This window comes from Pseudochaenichthys georgianus, unplaced genomic scaffold (assembly GCF_902827115.2).
Source record: "Pseudochaenichthys georgianus unplaced genomic scaffold, fPseGeo1.2 scaffold_595_arrow_ctg1, whole genome shotgun sequence".
NCBI classification, from domain to species: Eukaryota; Metazoa; Chordata; class Actinopteri; order Perciformes; family Channichthyidae; genus Pseudochaenichthys; species Pseudochaenichthys georgianus.
Window position 1 is genome coordinate 112,446 of NW_027263154.1, and position 22,555 is coordinate 135,000.

General features: G+C 48.2%; 2 protein-coding genes across 4 annotated transcripts in view; both read right to left on the reverse strand.

Moving 5' to 3' along the window:
• The window catches only part of slain2 (SLAIN motif family, member 2), a 34,695-nt gene extending 13,338 nt beyond the window's left edge, over positions 1–21,357 (reverse strand). For 2 of the 3 annotated variants that reach the window (XM_071202589.1, XM_034079365.2), the window contains exons 1-6: positions 19,328–21,357; positions 13,643–13,785; positions 5,219–5,359; positions 3,753–3,959; positions 1,853–2,233; positions 1,485–1,649 (exon numbers count right to left, since the gene is read on the reverse strand). In XM_071202589.1, coding sequence (XP_071058690.1) covers positions 1,485–1,649; positions 1,853–2,233; positions 3,753–3,959; positions 5,219–5,359; positions 13,643–13,785; positions 19,328–19,713 — 1,423 coding nt within the window. In that variant the 5' untranslated portion in view covers positions 19,714–21,357. Of the gene's footprint in view, positions 1–948; positions 1,056–1,484; positions 1,650–1,852; positions 2,234–3,752; positions 3,960–5,218; positions 5,360–13,642; positions 13,786–19,327 lie in introns of those variants that run through there. The other variant, XM_034079366.2, reaches the window with a different exon arrangement.
• Positions 21,358–22,346: 989 nt separating this feature from the next.
• anapc4 (anaphase promoting complex subunit 4) overlaps positions 22,347–22,555 on the reverse strand; it is a 5,460-nt gene continuing 5,251 nt past the window's right edge. Inside the window, exon 5 of the mRNA XM_034079369.1 lies at positions 22,347–22,555. This exon is cut by the window's right edge and continues 71 nt beyond it. Coding sequence (XP_033935260.1) covers positions 22,399–22,555 — 157 coding nt within the window. The 3' untranslated portion in view covers positions 22,347–22,398.

The following is a 22,555-nucleotide window of genomic DNA, read 5'->3' on the forward strand; positions in this document are numbered from 1 at the left end:
AAATCAGCATTTATCCACTATAGCTTTCTCACCTCAGCCAACAGGAAACACTTATTTTGTTGTTGTTGATATTTCTACATTTTGTTGGGTTTCCTCTCCCTGTGTGCAGTCTCACCTTGTTTGTGTACTGGTGGAAGCAACAACATCTACTTTAGCATAGAGCGCCGCAGGGCGCGTCCTAAAACGCGGAAGTAAACTCCTTCCGGTTCCTTCCACAAAAAGCAACGAAATCTCTCCACGGGGTTTAGGGAGCAGCTGGAGATCAGGTTGAGATGCATTGAAGAGACGCGTCACGTTTAGTTCAGCCGGATCATCTCCACACGTCTACTTTTATAATGTTCTAATGATAACTCTAATGGCCAGAAGCTACATGCTAACGTGATGCTACAAAGGAGCTACAGCGAGTCCAGCCGCACGACTTCAACGTCACGCCGACTTCAGATCCAGATTCAAACTACAGACTCTAGTTGGAACGAGTTGAAGCGTTTGTCTGAACACTTTGCAGGAGGCAGGGACTGGCTTTCAAGCAGAACAGAAACTAACTCAGAGGAGTGTTCACGTGTTCGGCGTAATGACGTACGACGGCCTCTACGACTTCTGTAGTCCTGTCCAGCCGCTTGGTAACAACCATCGTTTCTCAGACACGCCCACTCTTCAGAAACACAGCGGGGTCACTGATGATGGTTTAATGTCCTCGAACAAAACCTATCCGTCTCTTCGTCTCAACCTCAGATCTTAGTTCAGAGAGTTTCCAGAACCCTACGGAGAGATCCCATTGGCTCAGAGACGAGGAACAGGAAGTGGAGAAGTGCTGACTCACTTCCTGGTTTTAGGATTCTATTCATCCTGATAAGAACACAGGTACCGGCGGTTTAAGACGACGTCATGACTCTGAAGAATGCCTTTTCCTCCTCAGAGACACATCAGAGAGGAAAGACATGCAGGAAGTGAGAGAGTCGCTGAGTCATGCAGGAAGTGAGAGAGTCGCTGAGTCATGCAGGAAGTGAAAGAGTCGCTGAGTCATGCAGGAAGTGAGAGAGACGCTGAGTCATGCTCTGCAGGATCAGAGGAAGGGTGATGAGAGACGAAGCAGCTCAGCAGGGGTTCATAACACACACACCCACACCCCACACACACACACACACACACCACACAACACCACACACACACACACACACACACACACACACACACACACACACACAACACACACACACACACACACACACACACACATTATGGGATGGTGTTTGAGATGTGCTCCTGAAGTATAGTGACACGTACAGATGTGTTCAGGGACAGCACCTGAGGTTATTAGGTCCCCGTCACACAGGAATCCCCTTCAGTGTGTGTGTGTGTGTGTGTGTGTGTGTGTGTGTGTGTTACAGGCTCAGCTGTGTCCCTAAGACTCATTCCCTCACTGACTTTACGTTGTGATTTTGGGTGTGTGTTGGAGTGTGATGCTGGTTCCGCTCAGGACTCACTGGCGGACTGGTTCTGGTGTCGGGGGGACCCTCCGTTGGACCCTCCGTTGGACCCTCCGTTGGGCAGGTTGGCCTCACAGCTGCGGCTGCTCTTCACGGGCTCTGAGGAGACGGCTGCAGCCACCGAGGGCCGGGTCAGGTTAGGGAGGCTGCGCCGCAACTTCTCTGAAGAGAGAGAGAGAAGAGAGAGAGAGAGATAAGAGAGAGGGATAAAATAGAGAGAGAAGAGAGAGAGATAAGAGAGAGGGATAAGAGAGAGAGATAAGAGAAAGAGATAAGAGAAAGAGAAGAGAGAGATAAGAGAGAGAGATAAGAGAGATAAGAGAGGGAGAGACTTTATTCCCCTAACAGAAGACCCCCCCCCTCACCCTCGTTCTTGACGGCGTTGGCCTGCGTCTCGTGTCCGTGTCCCTGCAGCGAGTGGCGGGGCTGCTGCAGGCGGCTGATGATTGGCTGAGGGGATCCCCGGCTGCTGGTTGGCTGAGGGGACGCTCGGCTGTAGTCGATGGATCTGGCGGGGGAGCGTGAGCGCGGGGAGTTCCTGGGGGAGGAGTGGGGGGAGTGTCGGGTGGGGGAGGGGCTGAAGCGGCTGCTGCTGGGCAGGTGGAAGGCCGGGTGCACCGCCTCCTCCTCGTCCTCCAGGCTCACCGCGTCCAGCTCCTGGTCGCTGAAGGTGCTGCGGCGCAGAGAGTGAGACGAGGAGCCGGAGGAGCGGCGGGAAGCTGAGGCAGCGTAGTCCTGACGGAGGCCTGGGGGGGGGAGAGAGAGAGTGAGACACACAGAGAGTGAGACACACAGAGAGAGTGAGACACACAGAGAGAGTGAGACACACAGAGAGAGTGAGACACACAGAGAGTGAGACACACAGAGAGAGTGAGACACACAGAGAGTGAGACACACAGAGAGTGAGACACACACAGAGAGTGAGACACACACAAAGAGTGAGACACATAGAGAGAGTGAGACACACAGAGAGTGAGACACACACAGAGAGTGAGACACACACAAAGAGTGAGACACACAGAGAGTCAGACACACAAAGAGTGAGACACACACACAGAGAGTGAGACACACAGAGAGTGAGACACACAGAGAGTGAGACACACACAAGAGTGAGGCACACCGAGAGAGTGAGGCCACAGAGAGAGTGAGACACCCAGAGAGTGAGAACACACAGAGAGTGACGGCACAACACCAGCAGCGAATGAGACACACACAAAGAGTGAGACACCTTAGAAGAGAGTTGAGACCACACAAAGAGTGAGACACACAGAGAGTGAGGACAACACGAGGGTGAGGCACACAGAGAGTGAGACACACAACAAGAGTGAGACACATAGAGAGAGTGAGACACACACAGAGTGAGACACACAGAGAGTGAGACACACAAAGAGTGAGGCACACTGAGAGAGTGAGACACAGAGAGAGTGAGACATACAGAGAGTGAGACACAGAGAGAGTGAGACACACAGAGAGTGAGACACACAGAGAGAGTGAGGCACACTGAGAGAGTGAGACACAGAGAGAGTGAGACACAGAGAGAGTGAGACACACTGAGAGAGTGAGACACACAGAGAGAGTGAGACACACAGAGAGAGTGAGACACACTGAGAGAGTGAGACACACAGAGAGAGAGACACACTGAGAGAGTGAGACACAGAGAGAGTGAGACACACTGAGAGAGTGAGACACACAGAGAGAGTGAGACACACAGCGAGAGTGAGACACACTGAGAGAGTGAGACACACAGAGAGAGTGAGACACACAAAGACAGTGAGACACACAGAGAGTGAGACACAAAGAGAGAGTGAGACACACTGAGAGAGTGAGACACACTGAGAGAGTGAGACACACAGAGAGAGTGAGACACACAGAGAGTGAGACACACTGAGAGAGTGAGACACACACACAGAGTGAGACACACAGACAGTGAGACACACAGAGAGTGAGACACCAACTGAGAGAGTGAGACACACAGAGAGAGGAGGCACACAGAGGCGAGAGTAAGACACGCGCGAGAGCGACACACCAGAGAGCGTGAGACACACAGAGAGAGAGACACACAGAGAGAGTGAGACACAGAAGAGAGAGGGGAGACACAGAGAGTGACACACACACAGACACACACACAGAGAGTGACACACACACACACACACACACACACACACACACACACACACACACACACACACACACACACACACACACAGTACCCAGCTGTCACTAACTGGCTCTCTTTGAACACATGACCCAGCGTCCTGTACTCACTCTCCTCCTGCATGCGGGCCAGGATCTGCACGTCCGTCACGTCGTTCAGCTTGTACGTGTTGGACGAGCCCACCGAGTCCTCGTCCATCTCCGAGGTGCTCAGCTCGCTGTCCACGGAGGACTGGGGGCTGAGGGGGGGAGGGTTCCTCTCCACCACCACTGCTGCTGCTGCTGCTTCTGCTGCTGCTGCCGTGTTCCTCTGGTGGGCTGCAGGACGGTTACAGACATTAAACAACAACAACAACAACAACAACCTACAGCCGGCCCTCTGTCAGAAATCTTGGAGTTATCTTTGAACTGTTAAATGGGCAAACAGATACGCTTCTGTTCTGGAACATATCATATTCTATTGACGTGTATACAGGCTTTTTGCACTACTTTATATTTAGTATTTCATGATATATGTTGCATTGTGGGAGGAGCTCAGGTCAGGAGAATTTCATTGCCATTTCTACTCTGTAGCTGCTCTGATGATACAACCTTCGAATCTTGAATCTAGAGAGGGAATGCAATTCGTGAATAAAGTGCGGTGGGAACGCTTGTAGAAAGTCGAGGAGAAGCAGATCTAAAAGTAGTAGAACATCGTGAGCTGAACAGCAGCAGTGTGCCGGGTCCCTCTCACACAACACATCCAGTCCAATGCTGAAGCTATTCATTGATTCTGCATCAGAGAGGGCCGTGCAGCAGGTGCCTTCAGGGTCATGTGACCTGTTTCTCAGGCCCAATTCCAAACCGCCCCCTGCACACTACCCCTCCGTTTGTGAGTTCACGTGGAGGGTCCAAACCAAACCAAGTGGGTTATCAAGCCCTCCAACATTAACTGATAAACAGCACCACAAGAGACATTACATATCGTCATACAGATGTTAAGAACTTCGTGGTTACCTCGTATCGTTTTTAACTCAGGATCACATGACATGTCACTTGTTAGTCTCTTTTATCCAAAGCGACTCACACACTCAGCACTGAGGACAATCCCCACAGGAGCACTTTGGGGTGAAGCGTCCCACACAATGACATGCTGACTGCAGTGGGGTTTGAACCTGTGCTCCCTGATCCCAACACCAACGCACTATCCACTGCGCCACACGCCTCCCATTTACTTGTGTTTGGTCTAGAAAAAGGTAAGAGTTGTGTATATTTACAGACTGTTGCAAAAACTAAGCAGATTTTAAAACGAAAATACTTTTACAAAAAATAAATGCCATAAAAAGATGTTTGGAGTATTGTTTGAGTTATTTTGAATCCAAGAGAAGCTGATTCGAAACCGTTTTTATGAGAAGTTACGGCATTTCCTGTTTCAGCCGGAGAGAGGGGAGTTTGTCCCAAAGCTGCTGCTGCTGCTGCATCTGCTCCCTCCACCTGACAGGGGGGGCCTCGTTCAGCTGAGAGGGAGACTACAGGCGGAGGGGGAGTGGGTATGTGTGTGGTTTGGAATTGGGCCTCAGTGATCTGCAGACGGGTACCTGCGTTGCCGGGTAGGAGCTGCTGCCGGCTGATGTGCCCCCTGCTGGGCGTGGAGGAGGGGGAGCTGAAGCCACTGCTGTAGGGGCTGCTGTAGCTCTGCTGGTGCACCGGGCTGCTGTACAGGGAGCGCTGCCTGTTGGCTGCAGAGACACAGGACATCAGGACATCAGAGAGAGAGAGACAACAGGACATCAGAGAGAGAGAGACAACAGGACATCAGAGAGAGAGACAACATCAGGAGAGAGAGACAACAGGACATCAGAGAGAGAGACAACATCAGAGAGAGACAACAGGACATCAGAGAGAGAGACAACATCAGAGAGAGACAACAGGACATCAGAGAGAGACAACATCAGAGAGAGAGACAACAGGACATCAGAGAGAGACAACAGGACATCAGAGAGAGAGACAACATCAGGAGAGAGACAACAGGACATCAGTTATCAGCAGACATCGGTGTGTGTTCAGTGTGTGTTCGCTGTGTGTGAGACCCTCACACACTGACCAATGAACCAGCAGCTCCTCATGGAGCGGGAACAGACACACTGAGCGTCCTGCCTCTCTGATGTTAAGATAAAGTCTCAGCCTTACATTAACTAATGTTATAGTTATTGATGCACTCGTGTGTTCGTCACGTTAAAGCTGCAGCTGGTACAGGAAGAGCTCATTGGGCTTCCATCCTGATAGGCAGTAAAATACAACACCACCGATATGAAGAACATGATGGGTCACAGCTGACCTGCAGCACAGCAGGGTGGCTTTTATAGCAGAAGCAGCACATATATCTTTTCTTTAATACATGTAATAATGATAATATATATATATATATATATACATAAATACAATACATTTTGAAATCAATGCAGTATTTTTTAACTTATACAACAATCTTTAATTTAAACAATATTTTTCAACTCATACATTTATTTTCAAACCAAAAATAAATAAATCATTTGTCTTTGTTTTTTTAGTAAGTAGCCAATAAATAATGCGTACATTTTGTATTAAGGACCCGTGCAGTACAGAATACATCCTAGAGAAGATGTTTACAGTCAACTTCTCGCTCTCCTGGAAGAGCTCGAGGTCGCAGCACGGAATCAGCTCTTTTAAGAGTTTGTAAGGATATCCTTTTAGCAACAGACTCGGGTGAACGCATCATCCTTTTACTCCTCGATCCAACGGCTGCTTTTGATGCAGTGGACCGTGAGATCCCGATAGCTCGTTTGGAGCAGTGGGAGGGCATTGGGGGCAAAGCCCTCGAATGGTTTAGGTCGTGTCTGACTGGTAGGACTTTCTGCGTCAGCCTTGGGGACTCTGAGTCCTCGTCTCCTCCTCTCCTTTGTGGGGTTCCACAGGGCTCAGTGTTAGGCCCCCTGTTGTTCTCCCTGTAGCTGCTCCCTCTTGGGTCCATTCTTAGGAAGCACGGCATCGCTTTCCACTGCTATGCAGACGATTGCCAAATATATGTGCCGCTTAAAAAGAACGACTCTTATTCAGTTAGACCGCTGTTAAACTGCCTCGAAGACATTACGTCCTGGATGTCATGCAACTTTTTGAATGAAATGATGACAAAACTGAAGTGATGGTTTTTGGTGCCCCTCGGACCACTCCCATACACCTAGGATCCTTGGGCCACTCCACCAGGCCTACCATCACACATCTTGGGATAGAGATGGACCCTGAACTCCAGCTGGACAGCCAGACCAAGGCAGTTGTTAGAAACAGCTTCTTCCACCTCAGGCAGCTAGCCAAAATAAAGCCTTTTTTAAATAGTGACCTCTTTGAAACGGTAATCCATGCCTTCGTCACCTCCCGCTTGGATTATTGTAATGCTCGATATATGGGGATAAGTGCGTCCTCCCTTGCTCGCCTGCAGATGGTGCAACACGCAGCAGCACGGCTCCTAACTGGCACACGCAAACACGAGCACATTTCCCCCATTTTATCTTCGCTCCAGCGGCTGCTCCTTCATTTGAGGATTCAGTTTAAAACTCTTTTATTTACTTTTAAAGCCCTCAATGGCCCCGCCCCCTACCTCTCTGAGCCGTCACACAGCTACACGCCCACTCGCACTCTCAGGTCAGCTGATCAGTCGCCGTGCTTTCTCTGCTGCCGCCCCTAACCTGTGGAACGCCCTGCCCTCGCTCATCAGACGGGCTCAACACCGTCTGCTTCTAGATCCCGTCTCAAACCACCTCTTCTCCTCAGCACTCGGAAACAAGTAGATTGTTGCTTTTATTTGCTTTCAGTGGTCTATTGTTTTTACTATATGGCTGTTTTTATTTTGTAATTGTTACGTTTCTTCTGGTTTATTTTGTGTTCGTATCTTTTATGTGATTTTATACTTATTTGTATGTTTTGTGAGCTGAGCTGTGTGGTTTTATATTTGATGTATCTCTCTGTGCAGCACTTTGGTCTGGAGGTTTGAAAGTGCTTTCGAAATAAAGTTGGATTGGATTATTTATCAATTGATTTATCTTCTCTATAACTTTATAATCTGAAGCGCTCAGATGCACGCAGGACAGAAACATTTCTGAAATGTAGTGGAGTAGAAGTAAAGTACGACAACATGATACTTCAGTACAGCAGTGGAGTATATGTACTATGTGTCTTCAGACTGTGTCCTCTGCAGATCACTGTCTCAGAGGTGTAATGGTTCATGTTTACTCGGCTGACTGGAAGCAGCTCTGTAGGATCTGGGCTCCTCCTGCCATCTGTAGAACATCTTGCTGCTTTGTGTGTTGGTGCACACACTCTGCACGTGCTTCAGAGGACATACTGCAGCCGCTCAAAGTCACCGCAGAGACACAGGTCCAAAGGGAGGGACAGGAATAAACTGTCCTCAAACCAGAAGCCAGGAGACAGAAGGGATGTGTGTGATACTAAAGGACATCAGAGCACTTTCTATCCGCGGAGAGTCAGGGTGGCTCCCGAGGAATGAACTGCGCTCTCTAATGAAACACGTCGAGCTTTGCTTCATGTACAACTATCTCTGTGTTCAAAGAGAGCGTCACAAGAGGAGAGACAACAGAGAGGCTTCTGTGGACAAGAAGCACAAAGAGAGGAGGTTACACATGGAGGAGGAGGAGAGAGAGGAGGAGGAGGAGAGAGAGAGGAGGAGGAACGTGAGGTTAAAGAGGAGGTCAGCTGTCGAAGCAGCAGCATGGAAACAACCAGAGAGCGCCACACACACACACACACACACACACACACACACACACACACACACACACACACACACACACACACACACACACACACACACACGTTTTGGTTGCGTCACCAGATTGAGTCAAAATTCATACAGAAACATGTGCACTGTTTAAATCAGGGTGACCACTCTGGCAGTACACACTCACTCCTGTCATGGTGTGTTAGAGGGACCCTGCCTTTGTGTGGGCACTCCCTGTTTGACTCTGATCACTTATATAACCTCAGGGAGGAGCTGCGAGTCACACGCTGAACTGCATCCATCCCATAACCCTCAGGAGGAGCCTCGCCCGTTCTCCGGGACATCCCGCTCAGAGCCGACGAGTCAGAGAAGTGCTTCTGCCGACGAGTGAACTTCACCGCCATGGAGCGCTGCAGCTGCTCCATGCCGCGTCTCTGACTCGCCCTCCTCTGGTCCAAGGCTCATTGAGTCACCAGACAGAGAATACTAGGTGCTGTGGAAGTGATGCACCATGAGGGTGTGTGTGTGTGTGTGTGTGTGTGTGTGTGTGTGTGATCCTGCAGCACCTGATGAGATCACAGAGAACAGATATGATGAGTCTATTCAGAAATGAGACGTATCTAAAGGAGGAGGGAGGACTGATGATGCCATTACGATGAATCAATACTCGTCCAAACATTATTTAAAGAAAGGAAAGAAATTAGTAACAACAAAATCCCCAATTGCCAAATAAATGTGTTTCTTTTTAATATGATACAAAACAGAAATAATTAATTTGTCGAATAACTTTTTGTATTAATTTATGGTTTTATTTTCTTCCCAAATATTCTAAGACATTTTATTTTAATTATTAATATGACTTGCTTTGACACAAGGGCAGCTGCAGCCCCCATAGCAAGAGGACAAGAGAGAGAGAAGTTCTGTGTGACTTCTGATCAGAGCTGCAATCCGGATTAAATAAAGGTATCATCCCAGACTGTGTGTGTGTGTGTGTGTGTGTGTGTGTGTGTGTGTGTGTGTGTGTGTGTGTGTGTGTGTGTGTGTGTGTTGCTCAACACGTCACATGGACATGCCGGGGTGAAACTGGCGGCTCAGTTTAGCCGAGGGTCGTTTATAATTAGAGACGGAGACAGAGGGTCACATGTGCATCTTTCTTAGATTCCACCGAAAGAGAGTTTATCTTTTAGATTTGACCAAAATAATAAAAGATGCTGGCGTCACTTTTCTCACAGAGTTCCTGACGGTGACGAGAGCACCCGGCACGTGACACGAGGACGCACTTCAGCACTACGAAGGGCAGGTGCAGGAACAAAGGAACCTGAGACTCTGTGTGTGTGTGTGTGTGTGTGTGTGTGTGTGTGCCGCTCCTCCTTTTCCCGTGTGTGTGCCGCTCCTCCTCTTCCCGTGTGTGTGTGCCGCTCCTCCTCTTCCCGTGTGTGTGCCGCTCCTCCTCTTCCCGTGTGTGTGTGCCGCTCCTCCTCTTCCCGTGTGTGTGTTCCGCTCCTCCTCTTCCCGGGTGTGTGTGTGCCGCTCCTCCTCTTCCCGGGTGTGTGTGTGCCGCTCCTCCTCTTCCCGGGTGTGTGTGCCGCTCCTCCTCTTCCCGGGTGTGTGTGTGCCGCTCCTCCTCTTCCTGTGTGTGTGCCGCTCCCAGCTCGCAGCCTGACCTCACTGTCCTCAGAGGGTCTCAGGGTGCAGCCTCACACACTGTCCTCAGAGGGTCTCAGGGTGCAGCCTGACACACTGTCCTCAGAGGGCCTCAGGGTGCAGCTTCACTCACTGTCCTCAGAGGGCCTCAGGGTGCAGCCTCACTCACTGTCCTCAGAGGGTCTCAGGGTGCAGCCTCACACACTGTCCTCAGAGGGTCTCAGGGTGCAGCTTCACTCACTGTCCTCAGAGGGCCTCAGGGTGCAGCCTCACTCACTGTCCTCAGAGGGTCTCAGGGTGCAGCCTCACACACTGTCCTCAGAGGGTCTCAGGGTGCAGCCTCACACACTGTCCTCAGAGGGTCTCAGGGTGCAGCCTCACACACTGTCCTCAGAGGGTCTCAGGGTGCAGCCTGACCTCACTGTCCTCAGAGGGTCTCAGGGTGCAGCCTGACTCACTGTCCTCAGAGGGTCTCAGGGTGCAGCCTGACTCACTGTCCTCAGAGGGTCTCAGGGTGCAGCCTGACCTCACTGTCCTCAGAGCGTCTCAGGGTGCAGCCTCACTCACTGTCCTCAGAGGGTCTCAGGGTGCAGCCTCACACACTGTCCTCAGAGGGTCTCAGGGTGCAGCCTGACACACTGTCCTCAGAGGGCCTCAGGGTGCAGCTTCACTCACTGTCCTCAGAGGGCCTCAGGGTGCAGCCTCACTCACTGTCCTCAGAGGGTCTCAGGGTGCAGCCTCACACACTGTCCTCAGAGGGTCTCAGGGTGCAGCCTGACACACTGTCCTCAGAGGGCCTCAGGGTGCAGCTTCACTCACTGTCCTCAGAGGGCCTCAGGGTGCAGCCTCACTCACTGTCCTCAGAGGGTCTCAGGGTGCAGCCTCACACACTGTCCTCAGAGGGTCTCAGGGTGCAGCCTCACACACTGTCCTCAGAGGGTCTCAGGGTGCAGCCTCACACACTGTCCTCAGAGGGTCTCAGGGTGCAGCCTGACTCACTTCCTGTTTACATCAGACTCCTCCAGATCCTGCAGACTCATCACCTGTTGCTCTGCTCTGAGCACCAGGTGATGGCTCCTGTCACACTGCTGCTGCTGCAGCTGCACAGTGATGTAGCTAAAGTGTTAATGACAACAAAAGACTTCATCTAGTGAACACGTAGTAAACTGGGAGCACTCAGCTTTCACAGTGGTGTCTTGTTGTTGGACGGGGCTTCTTTTGACACTAGTAATGCAATACGTGGAATAAAACACACGTCCATCCTGTCCTACTCCGTTTCATTTTGCACCATTTTTAGTTGTATTTTGTCCTTTTTATAATGTGTTGCTCTGATGGAGCGTACCTGACATGGTGAGGTCCAGTGGCTGTGTATCGGAGCAGCGTACCTGACATGGTGAGGTCCAGTGGCTGTGTATCGGAGCAGCGTACCTGACATGGTGAGGTCCAGTGGCTGTGTATCGGAGCAGCGTACCTGACATGGTGAGGTCCAGTGACTGTGTGTCGGAGCAGCGTACCTGACATGGTGAGGCCCAGTGGCTGTGTAGCGGAGCAGCGTACCTGACATGGTGAGGTCCAGTGACTGTATCAGAGCAGCGTACCTGACATGGTGAGGTCCAGTGGCTGTATCAGAGCAGCGTACCTGACATGGTGAGGTCCAGTGGCTGTGTATCAGAGCAGCGTACCTGACATGGTGAGGCCCAGTGACTGTGTATCAGAGCAGCGTACCTGACATGGTGAGGCCCAGTGACTGTGTATCAGAGCAGCGTACCTGACATGGTGAGGTCCAGTGACTGTGTAGCGGAGCAGCGTACCTGACATGGTGAGACCCAGTGACTGTGTATCAGAGCAGCGTACCTGACATGGTGAGGTCCAGTGGCTGTGTATCAGAGCAGCGTACCTGACATGGTGAGACCCAGTGACTGTGTATCAGAGCAGCGTACCTGACATGGTGAGACCCAGTGACTGTGTATCAGAGCAGCGTACCTGACATGGTGAGGCCCAGTGACTGTGTAGCGGAGCAGCGTACCTGACATGGTGAGACCCAGTGACTGTGTATCAGAGCAGCGTACCTGACATGGTGAGGTCCAGTGACTGTGTATCAGAGCAGCGTACCTGACATGGTGAGACCCAGTGACTGTGTATCAGAGCAGCGTACCTGACATGGTGAGGCCCAGTGACTGTGTAGCGGAGCAGCGTACCTGACATGGTGAGACCCAGTGACTGTGTATCAGAGCAGCGTACCTGACATGGTGAGGTCCAGTGACTGTGTATCAGAGCAGCGTACCTGACATGGTGAGGTCCAGTGGCTGTGTATCGGAGCAGCGTACCTGACATGGTGAGGCCCAGTGGCTGTGTATCGGAGCAGCGTACCTGACATGGTGAGGTCCAGTGACTGTGTATCGGCGCAGCGTACCTGACATGGTGAGGCCCAGTGACTGTGTATCGGAGCAGCGTACCTGACATGGTGAGGTCCAGTGACTGTGTATCGGAGCAGCGTACCTGACATGGTGAGGTCCAGTGACCGTGTATCGGAGCAGCGTACCTGACATGGTGAGACTCAGTGACTGTGTATCGGAGCAGCGTACCTGACATGGTGAGGTCCAGTGGCTGTGTATCAGAGCAGCGTACCTGACATGGTGAGACCCAGTGACTGTGTATCGGAGCAGCGTGCCTGACATGGTGAGGCCCAGTGACTGTGTATCGGAGCAGCGTACCTGACATGGTGAGGTCCAGTGACTGTATCAGAGCAGCGTACCTGACATGGTGAGGTCCAGTGGCTGTATCAGAGCAGCGTACCTGACATGGTGAGGTCCAGTGGCTGTATCAGAGCAGCGTACCTGACATGGTGAGGTCCAGTGGCTGTGTATCAGAGCAGCGTACCTGACATGGTGAGACCCAGTGACTGTGTATCAGAGCAGCGTACCTGACATGGTGAGGTCCAGTGACTGTGTATCAGAGCAGCGTACCTGACATGGTGAGGCCCAGTGACTGTGTAGCGGAGCAGCGTACCTGACATGGTGAGACCCAGTGACTGTGTATCAGAGCAGCGTACCTGACATGGTGAGGCCCAGTGACTGTGTAGCGGAGCAGCGTACCTGACATGGTGAGACCCAGTGACTGTGTATCAGAGCAGCGTACCTGACATGGTGAGGTCCAGTGAATGTGTATCAGAGCAGCGTACCTGACATGGTGAGACCCAGTGACTGTGTATCAGAGCAGCGTACCTGACATGGTGAGGTCCAGTGGCTGTGTATCGGAGCAGCGTACCTGACATGGTGAGGCCCAGTGACTGTGTAGCGGAGCAGCGTACCTGACATGGTGAGGCCCAGTGGCTGTGTATCGGAGCAGCGTACCTGACATGGTGAGGCCCAGTGACTGTGTATCAGAGCAGCGTACCTGACATGGTGAGGCCCAGTGGCTGTGTATCGGAGCAGCGTACCTGACATGGTGAGGCCCAGTAACTGTGTATCAGAGCAGCGTACCTGACATGGTGAGGTCCAGTGGCTGTATCGGAGCAGCGTACCTGACATGGTGAGGTCCAGTGGCTGTGTATCAGAGCAGCGTACCTGACATGGTGAGGTCCAGTGGCTGTATCGGAGCAGCGTACCTGACATGGTGAGGTCCAGGCGGTGCAGCAAAGAGCGTTTGGCCGACTCCATCTCCGGGCTGGGGTTATCCAGAGTCTGCCGGCACCACACCATGGGGCTCAGAGCCTTCTGCAGGGGGCTGTCCAGCTTCGCCTCGTATAGCCTGAAACATAGGGGTACACACATCCTTTACTCAAGTAGAAGTACAGATACTCGTGTTTAAAATACTCTGGTAAAAGTAGAAGTACTGACTAAACTTCTTTACTCAAGTAAAAGTAAAGGTACCTACATGTGATTGATTTAGCTGAATGATAACTTAACACCTATGAGGCAGTATACCTCTCGCGAGGGTATGTTTCTCAGTGTGTGGTCTCTCTCTCTCTCTCTCTCTCTCTCTGATGTGTGTGTGTGTGTGTGTGTCTGTCCTCGTCCATTGTGCAGAGACATGCTGTGGAGCGGCTGTGAGGCGTGTGTTCATGATGAGAGGAGAGTCTCTCTGTTCACAACACAATGAGCATCATTCAGAGAGGAGTCCCTCAGCCTCAGTGTGTGTGTGTGTGTGTGTGTGTGTGTGTGTGTGTGTGTGTGTGTGTGTGTGTGTGTGTGTGTGTGTGTGTGTCTGCAGCAGCAGCACTTTGATGCCAGCAGGATCACAGGAGTGTGTGACAGGAGCCATCATCTGATGCTCAGAGCAGAGCAACAGATGATGAGTGAGCAGAATCTGGAAGAGTCTGATGTAAACAGGAAGTGAGTGAGGCTGCATCCTGAGGCCCTCTGAGGACACTGTGTCAACACTTTAGCTTTCAGAGGTATCCTCCCTCCACAACATGAATCCTCCTGAATCCAGCACACAGAGGATGGGTCTACCTCTGGAAGAAGCTGAGCATCCGGAGCTGCGCCCTAATGGTGCTCATTAGATACTCTACTTTAAAGAGTCCAGAGAGGACTCTTTAAAGTAGAGACACTACATACTGATATACACCTGAACATCAGCAGGAGAGGACTCTTTAAAGCAGAGACACTACATACTGATATACACCTGAACATCAGCAGGAGAGGACTCTTTAAAGTAGAGACGCTACACACTGATATACACCTGAACATCAGCAGGAGAGGACTCTTTAAAGTAGAGACACTACATACTGATATACACCTGAACATCAGCAGGAGAGGACTCTTTAAAGTAGAGACTCTACATACTGATATACACCTGAACATCAGCAGGAGAGGACTCTTTAAAGTAGAGACTCTATATACTGATATACACCTGAACATCAGCAGGAGAGGACTCTTTAAAGTAGAGACACTACACACTGATATACACCTGAACATCAGCAGGAGAGGACTCTTTAAAGTAGAGACACTACATACTGATATACACCTGAACATCAGCAGGAGAGGACTCTTTAAAGTGGAGACACTACACACTGATATACACCTGAACATCAGCAGGAGAGGACTCTTTAAGTAGAGACACTACACACTGATATACACCTGAACATCAGCAGGAGAGGACTCTTTAAAGTAGAGACACTACACACTGATATACACCTGAACATCAGCAGGAGAGGACTCTTTAAAGTAGAGACACTACATACTGATATACACCTGAACATCAGCAGGAGAGGACTCTTTAAAGTAGAGACACTACATACTGATATACACCTGAACATCAGCCGGAGAGGACTCTTTAAAGTGGAGACTCTATATACTGATATACACCTGAACATCAGCAGGAGAGGACTCTTTAAAGTAGAGACACTACACACTGATATACACCTGAACATCAGCAGGAGAGGACTCTTTAAAGTGGAGACTCTATATACTGATATACACCTGAACATCAGCAGGAGAGGACTCTTTAAAGTAGAGACACTACATACTGATATACACCTGAACATCAGCAGGAGAGGACTCTTTAAAGTAGAGACACTACACACTGATATACACCTGAACATCAGCAGGAGAGGACTCTTTAAAGTAGAGACACTACACACTGATATACACCTGAACATCAGCAGGAGAGGACTCTTTAAAGTAGAGACACTACATACTGATATACACCTGAACATCAGCAGGAGAGGACTCTTTAAAGTAGAGACACTACATACTGATATACACCTGAACATCAGCCGGAGAGGACTCTTTAAAGTGGAGACTCTATATACTGATATACACCTGAACATCAGCAGGAGAGGACTCTTTAAAGTAGAGACACTACACACTGATATACATCAGGAGAGGACTCTTTAAAGTGGAGGACTCTATATACTGATATACACCTGAACATCAGCAGGAGAGGACTCTTTAAAGTGGAGACTCTATATACTGATATACACCTGAACATCAGCAGGAGAGGACTCTTTAAAGTAGAGACACTACATACTGATATACACCTGAACATCAGCAGGAGAGGACTCTTTAAAGTAGAGACACTACATACTGATATACACCTGAACATCAGCAGGAGAGGGACTCTTTAAAGTAGAGACACTACATACTGAGATACACCTGAACATCAGCAGGAGAGGACTCTTTAAAGTAGAGACACTACATACTGATATACACCTGAACATCAGCAGGAGAGGACTCTTTAAAGTAGAGACACTACATACTGATATACAGACGTGTACGTTGATGGGGAAGTTACTTGTGTGAGAGGATTACAAAGTGAGGGCTGATAACACACACTGACGGTGATGAATCGTCTCCAGCCTTTGTCTCCAGATGTAAACACAGATATGCTGATCAGCTGTTTGAGGGGACAGCATTCCTTCAGCCACCAGACATCCATCCTCAGAGCTGAGAGCCAGGAGAGGAGAAGAAGAACAACATGGCTGCCTCTCCTCAGGCAAGAGAACAGCCTCCAGAGAAACAGCCTGACCTCCTGACACCAGCACTACTACACCATAACAACAACAACAACAACAACAACAACAACAACAACACAACACCCTGTAGGGCTGTCCTTTACTAAGGGTAGCCACAGCTGGAGTTCAGACATCCAAGTGTAAAATGGGGGAATGTTAAAACCCACGTCCAGCTAGCTTTAAAGTTTATGAACCAATAAGGAAACTATTGTCTCGTCGTCGAGTTTCTCTTTTTGAGGGATCCTTCCCGAACCGGAGACACCGAGGAAGCGCGGTCATGACCTCAGCAGGAACACGTTTAAGAAGTCAAGTTTATCTACAGGAGGTATCAACGTCTTCCAGCTGGGGGTCCAGGCCAGAGGTGTGAAGTAACTAAGTACATTTACTCAAGTTCTATTTGAAGCTACTTGTACTTTCATTGAGTATTTCCATGTTTTGCTACATGGTGTACTTCTACTCCTCTACAGTTCAGAGGTACATGGTGTACTTCTACTCCTCTACAGTTCAGAGGTACATGGTGTACTTCTACTCCACTACAGTTCAGAGGTACATGGTGTACTTCTACTCACCACAGTTCAGAGGTACATGGTGTACTTCTACTCTCTACAGTTCAGAGGTACATGGTGTACTTCTACTCCACTACAGTTCAGAGGTACATGGTGACTTCTACTCACCACAGTTCAGAGGGTACATGGGTACTTCTCACTCTCTACAGTTCAGAGGTACATGGTGTACTTCTACTCCCACTACAGTTCAGAGGTACATGGTGGTGTACTTCTACTCCCACTACGTTCAGAGGTACATGGTGTACTTCTACTCTCTACAGTTCAGAGGTACATGGTGTACTTCTACTCACTACAGTTCAGAGGTACATGGTGTACTTCTACTCCACTACAGTTCAGAGGTACATGGTGTACTTTTCCTCCACTACAGTTCAGAGGTACATGGTGTACTTCTACTCCACTACAGTTCAGAGGTACATGGTGTACTTCTACTCCACTACAGTTCAGAGGTACATGGTGTACTTCTACTCTCTACAGATTCAGACGGTACATGGTGTACTTCTACTCAGTACAGTTCAGAGGTACCATGGTGTACTTCTACTCCACTACAGTTCAGAGGTACAGGTTTGTTACTTCTACTCTCTACAGTTCAGAGGTACATGGTGTGTACTTCTACTCACTACAGTTCAGAGGTACATGGTTGTACTTCTACTCCACTACAGTTCAGAGGTACATGGTTGTACTTTTCCTCCACTACAGTTCAGAGGTACATGGTGGTACTTCTACTCACTACAGTTCAGAGGTACATGGTGTACTTCTACTCCACTACAGTTCAGAGGTACATGGTGTACTTTTCCTTCCACTTACTATGTATTTAATCGCTTAGTTACTTCACAGATGAAGGAGGTGAAATCTAACCAAGTGTTGAAATCAGGACTGTAGTTCAACCGGGAGTAAATCCACCAGCTACCCTGCAGTCTACAAAGTACTTCAGACCTAGCTGCACCTCCACCAGCTACCCTGCAGTCTGCAAAGTACTTCAGACTAGCTGCACCTCCACCGCTACCCTGCAGTATCCAAAGTACTTCAGACTAGCTGCACCTCCACCAGCTACCCTGCAGTATCCAAAGTACTTCAGACTAGCTGCACCTTCACCAGCTACCCTGCAGTCTGCAAAGTACTTCAGACTAGCTGCACCTCCACCAGCTACCCTGCAGTCTACAAAGTACTTCAGACTAGCTGCACCTCCACCAGCTACCCTGCAGTCTACAAAGTACTTCAGACTAGCTGCACCTTCACCAGCTACCCTGCAGTCTACAAAGTACTTCAGACTAGCTGCACCTCCACCAGCTACCCTGCAGTCTACAAAGTACTTCAGACTAGCTGCACCTTCACCAGCTCTGAGAACACTTTCATGATCAATCATTATAAAACATATCGTATATATTATTCTGAAATGGACCAATCTGCACAACGACTACTTTCACTGTCTTTCACTATATTTAGATGAGAATACTTTCTACTTTCACTTGAGGAACATTTTGAATGAGGACTTTCACTGAAACAGAGTATTCTTACACTCTGGTACTTCTACTTTTACTCAAGTACCAGATCTGAGTACTTCTACTTTTACTCAAGTACCAGATCTGAGTACTTCTACTTTTACTCAAGTACCAGATCTGAGTACTTCTACTTTTACTCAAGTACACGATCTGAGTACTTCTACTTTTACTCAAGTACCAGATCTGAGTACTTCTACTTTTACTCAAGTACCAGATCTGAGTACTTCTACTTTTACTCAAGTACCAGATCTGAGTACTTCTACTTTTACTCAAGTACCAGATCTGAGTACTTCTACTTTTACTCAAGTACAAGGTCTGAGTACTTCTACTTTTACTCAAGTACCAGATCTGAGTACTTCTACTCAAGTACACGATCTGAGTACTTCTACTTTTACACAAGACCTGAGTACTTCTACTTTGACTCAAGACCTGAGTACTTCTACTTTTATACAAGACCTGAGTACTTCTACTTTTATACAAGACCTGAGTACTTCTACTTTTATACAAGACCTGAGTACTTCTACTTTTACTCAAGACCTGAGTACTTCTCCCACCTCTGCTGAGTACGAGTTGGATGTCTGGAGCAGCTGTTAATTATAGTACACGAGTTATATACTTAGTACTTAGTCACTCCTGAAATAATGCAAAGCCTGTCTCGAATGATCCACAGAGATCACCGACATGACTTCATGGAAACTCCTGAGGAAGAGAGGGGTGTTTGGAGCAGCTGTTCCCCGGCAGGGAGCCTCCAGATCCGGCCTGTCACTCACCAGCTGTCCTCGTCTTCGTGGAGACAGTCCATGTCCTCTAGGTCCAGGATCTCCACCTCGTCCAGGATCGACGTCTCCCCCTCGTCAGCAGCAGGGAAAGTGTCCGAATATAGTGAATTCCTGGCGGACACCGAGGCTCCGGCCGAAGCCCCTTCATAGGGCCTCCGGAAGCTGATGCCATCGTAGGAGAGTCTGGGGCTCCGGCTGTTCTCCAGCAGACCCCCGGGGAACAGAGGGTCGTACCCGGCGCTGTGGGGCCTGTGGGCGGCCAGGGGACCGGACGACCTGCTCCGGAGCTGCTCGTTCTGCTGCTCCAGCTTCTTCACCAGGTCCTGGAGCTTCCGCACCTCCAGGTCCGCGTTGATGTTCGAGTTTATGTCCTCCATATCGGGGGAAAGGGAAGGAGTGGTGGGGTGTTTTCACCGGTTCTCTCTGTTCCCGACGGTTGTACGGAGGTGGTCTTTTAACCGGTTCTCCCCCTCTCTTGCTCTCTGGTTGTCCTCACGCCTGTTGCCTCCGTGTTTCGGGAGGACACCGTGTTGTTTCCAGGACTTAAGGAGCTCCTCCGCGCCGTCATCTCCTCCTCGGAGTTTCGGGCAGGGTCGGAGCCATTTTCACAACACTCCTCGTCACCAACTGAAGACCAACAGGCGGCGGCTCGCTGCGTCATCGCGCACGGTGCCGGGGGCGCGCTCGTAACCAACACCTATTTTCGCGTGCACGGTGTCTACTGTACAACTCAACAGGTTTTTCATTGTTTTGATTCAGAGTCGGGTTTATACAGAGGTAAACATAAATAACAATAAAGTAGTAGGTATTTTCTGAATTCTGAAAACTCAACATTTTAATTTACTTTAGGTTTTATTCAATGTAATATTCCAACTTAAATGGCCTTCTTTAAATGTAAGAAGACACATGCATTGGCTTCAGCTGATATTTAAATGCATTTATCTTAACTATCCCCCTTAGTTAAAGCAGTATTTTGTACCTTACTCACCAAATCATCAAGTTAGACATTCTGTTCAGGTGTATTTCTCTGTCCCCTCTGCAAACATGGATTGGCAGAAGAGCGTTCACGTTCAAAGCCCCACTGACTGGAATACTTGACCTGCTGCCATTAGATCTCTGGCATCACTGGGTTTATTTAAACATTATCATCTCACTTTCAGCTGCTCTGCACTTGGTATTACTGATATAATGAAACTGATATAATGAAACTGATTTGATGAAACTGATTTGATGAAACTGATTTGCTCGACTGTCTCAAATTGTAATGATTGTATGTATTGCTTTAATTCCACTGAACAGACTGTACGTGGTTTGTCTTGTGTGTCATGTTTTGCAAGACCTGAGTACTTCTACTTTTACACAAGACCTGAGTACTTCTACTTTTACTCAAGAGTACTTCTACTTTTACTCAAGACCTGAGTACTTCTACTTTTACACAAGACCTGAGTACTTCTACTTTTACACAAGACCTGAGTACTTCTACTTTTACACAAGACCTGAGTACTTCTACTTTTACTCAAGACCTGAGTACTTCTACTTTTACTCAAGACCTGAGTACTTCTACTTTTACACAAGACCTGAGTACTTCTACTTTTACACAAGACCTGAGTACTTCTACTTTTACTCAAGACCTGAGTACTTCTACTTTTACTCAAGACCTGAGTACTTCTACTTTTACTCAAGACCTGAGTACTTCTACTTTTACACAAGACCTGAGTACTTCTACTTTTACACAAGACCTGAGTACTTCTACTTTTACACAAGACCTGAGTACTTCTACTTTTACACAAGACCTGAGTACTTCTCCCACCTCTGCTGAGTATGAGTTGGATGTCTGCAGCTGTTAATTATAGTACACGAGTTATATACTTAGTACTTAGACACTCCTGAAATAATTTTAATAGTTTGTCTCGTGTGTCATGTTTTTCATTTTGTCTTTTTGTTTGTCTGTAAGTTGTTGCTGTTGTCGGGACCCCCTTGGAAACGAGACGGTGCATCTCAAGGGTTCATCCCAATCAATAAAACTGTCTATATATTCCATTCCTTACGCACTTAATATCTTGCTTTTTATTTTGTCACTGTAAATGTGTATTTCAACATGTATATTTTCTTTCTATTAGAGACGTTTACATTTTGAATTGTTTATTTCTACTCCTTTAATTTCTCTAATGTTCGACGCCTTGTCTTTTTATGCTGCTGCCGCGCAAACATTCCCCACATTGGGATCAAAGTATTCCTTCTCTTCTGATCTCGTCCCAACAATATGTTCTCGTGTCGCTAATCCTCTGCTGCATTTTACACATTACTTAAAGTTGATTTTCTTTTTTTAACTCAGCATTTATCTAATCAAGCAATGCATTATTAAAGTGTGTTACTATGCATTCAGAATGAAATGATGAACCTACGGGGATACGGTGCTGACCCAATGTTGTGGAGGATCAATGCGGCCATTATGTGAAAAGAAAGACTCAATAATTCGACAGAATAATAAAGTGGCTCAGTCCGTAGGCGCTTGGACTGTCGCCGGTTCAAGTCCCCGACCAGACCTAAATATGGAGTGTGGACTGCTACTTGGAGAGGTCCCAGTTCACCTCCTGCCCTGCAGTGGTGCCCTTGAGCAAGGCACCGGACACCCAATTCTATCTATCTAAATATAATTAAAATAAAAACCGTATTATGAAAAAAAGTAATCAAATCTAATAATGAATAAAAGAATCAACACATTAAGAAAGAAATGTAATTAAAATAAAGGCCCCATATTAATAATGAACAGCTTAATTTACAAATTAATTATTTTATATACATTTTTTATGTATATAAAATTATTATTTTCGTAATTATATAAAAAAAATTAAAATAAAATGTTTTTTTCAATTTTTTTTGGTGATGAGGCTTTTATTTCTACCTTATAATTTTAAACAATTCATCGTTACTGGATAATATAAGGTGACACAAATTAACATCTTCTTAAAATAGTACTATAAAAAAAAATTAGGACAAGAGACAAATATCAACAATTGTGAACAACCATTTTAATTTCTCATACAAACACTACATCCTTGTCACGGATCACGACACACTAAGAGATGTCCAGGGCTTCCTCTGACTCCAGCTGCTCCTCCATCTTGCTCCCCCCCCCCCTCCTCCTCCTTCCCCTCAGGACCCTCACTGGTCATGCAGGACTCCAGAACCTCCTGGTCAGCGCTGGCGTTCTGAGAC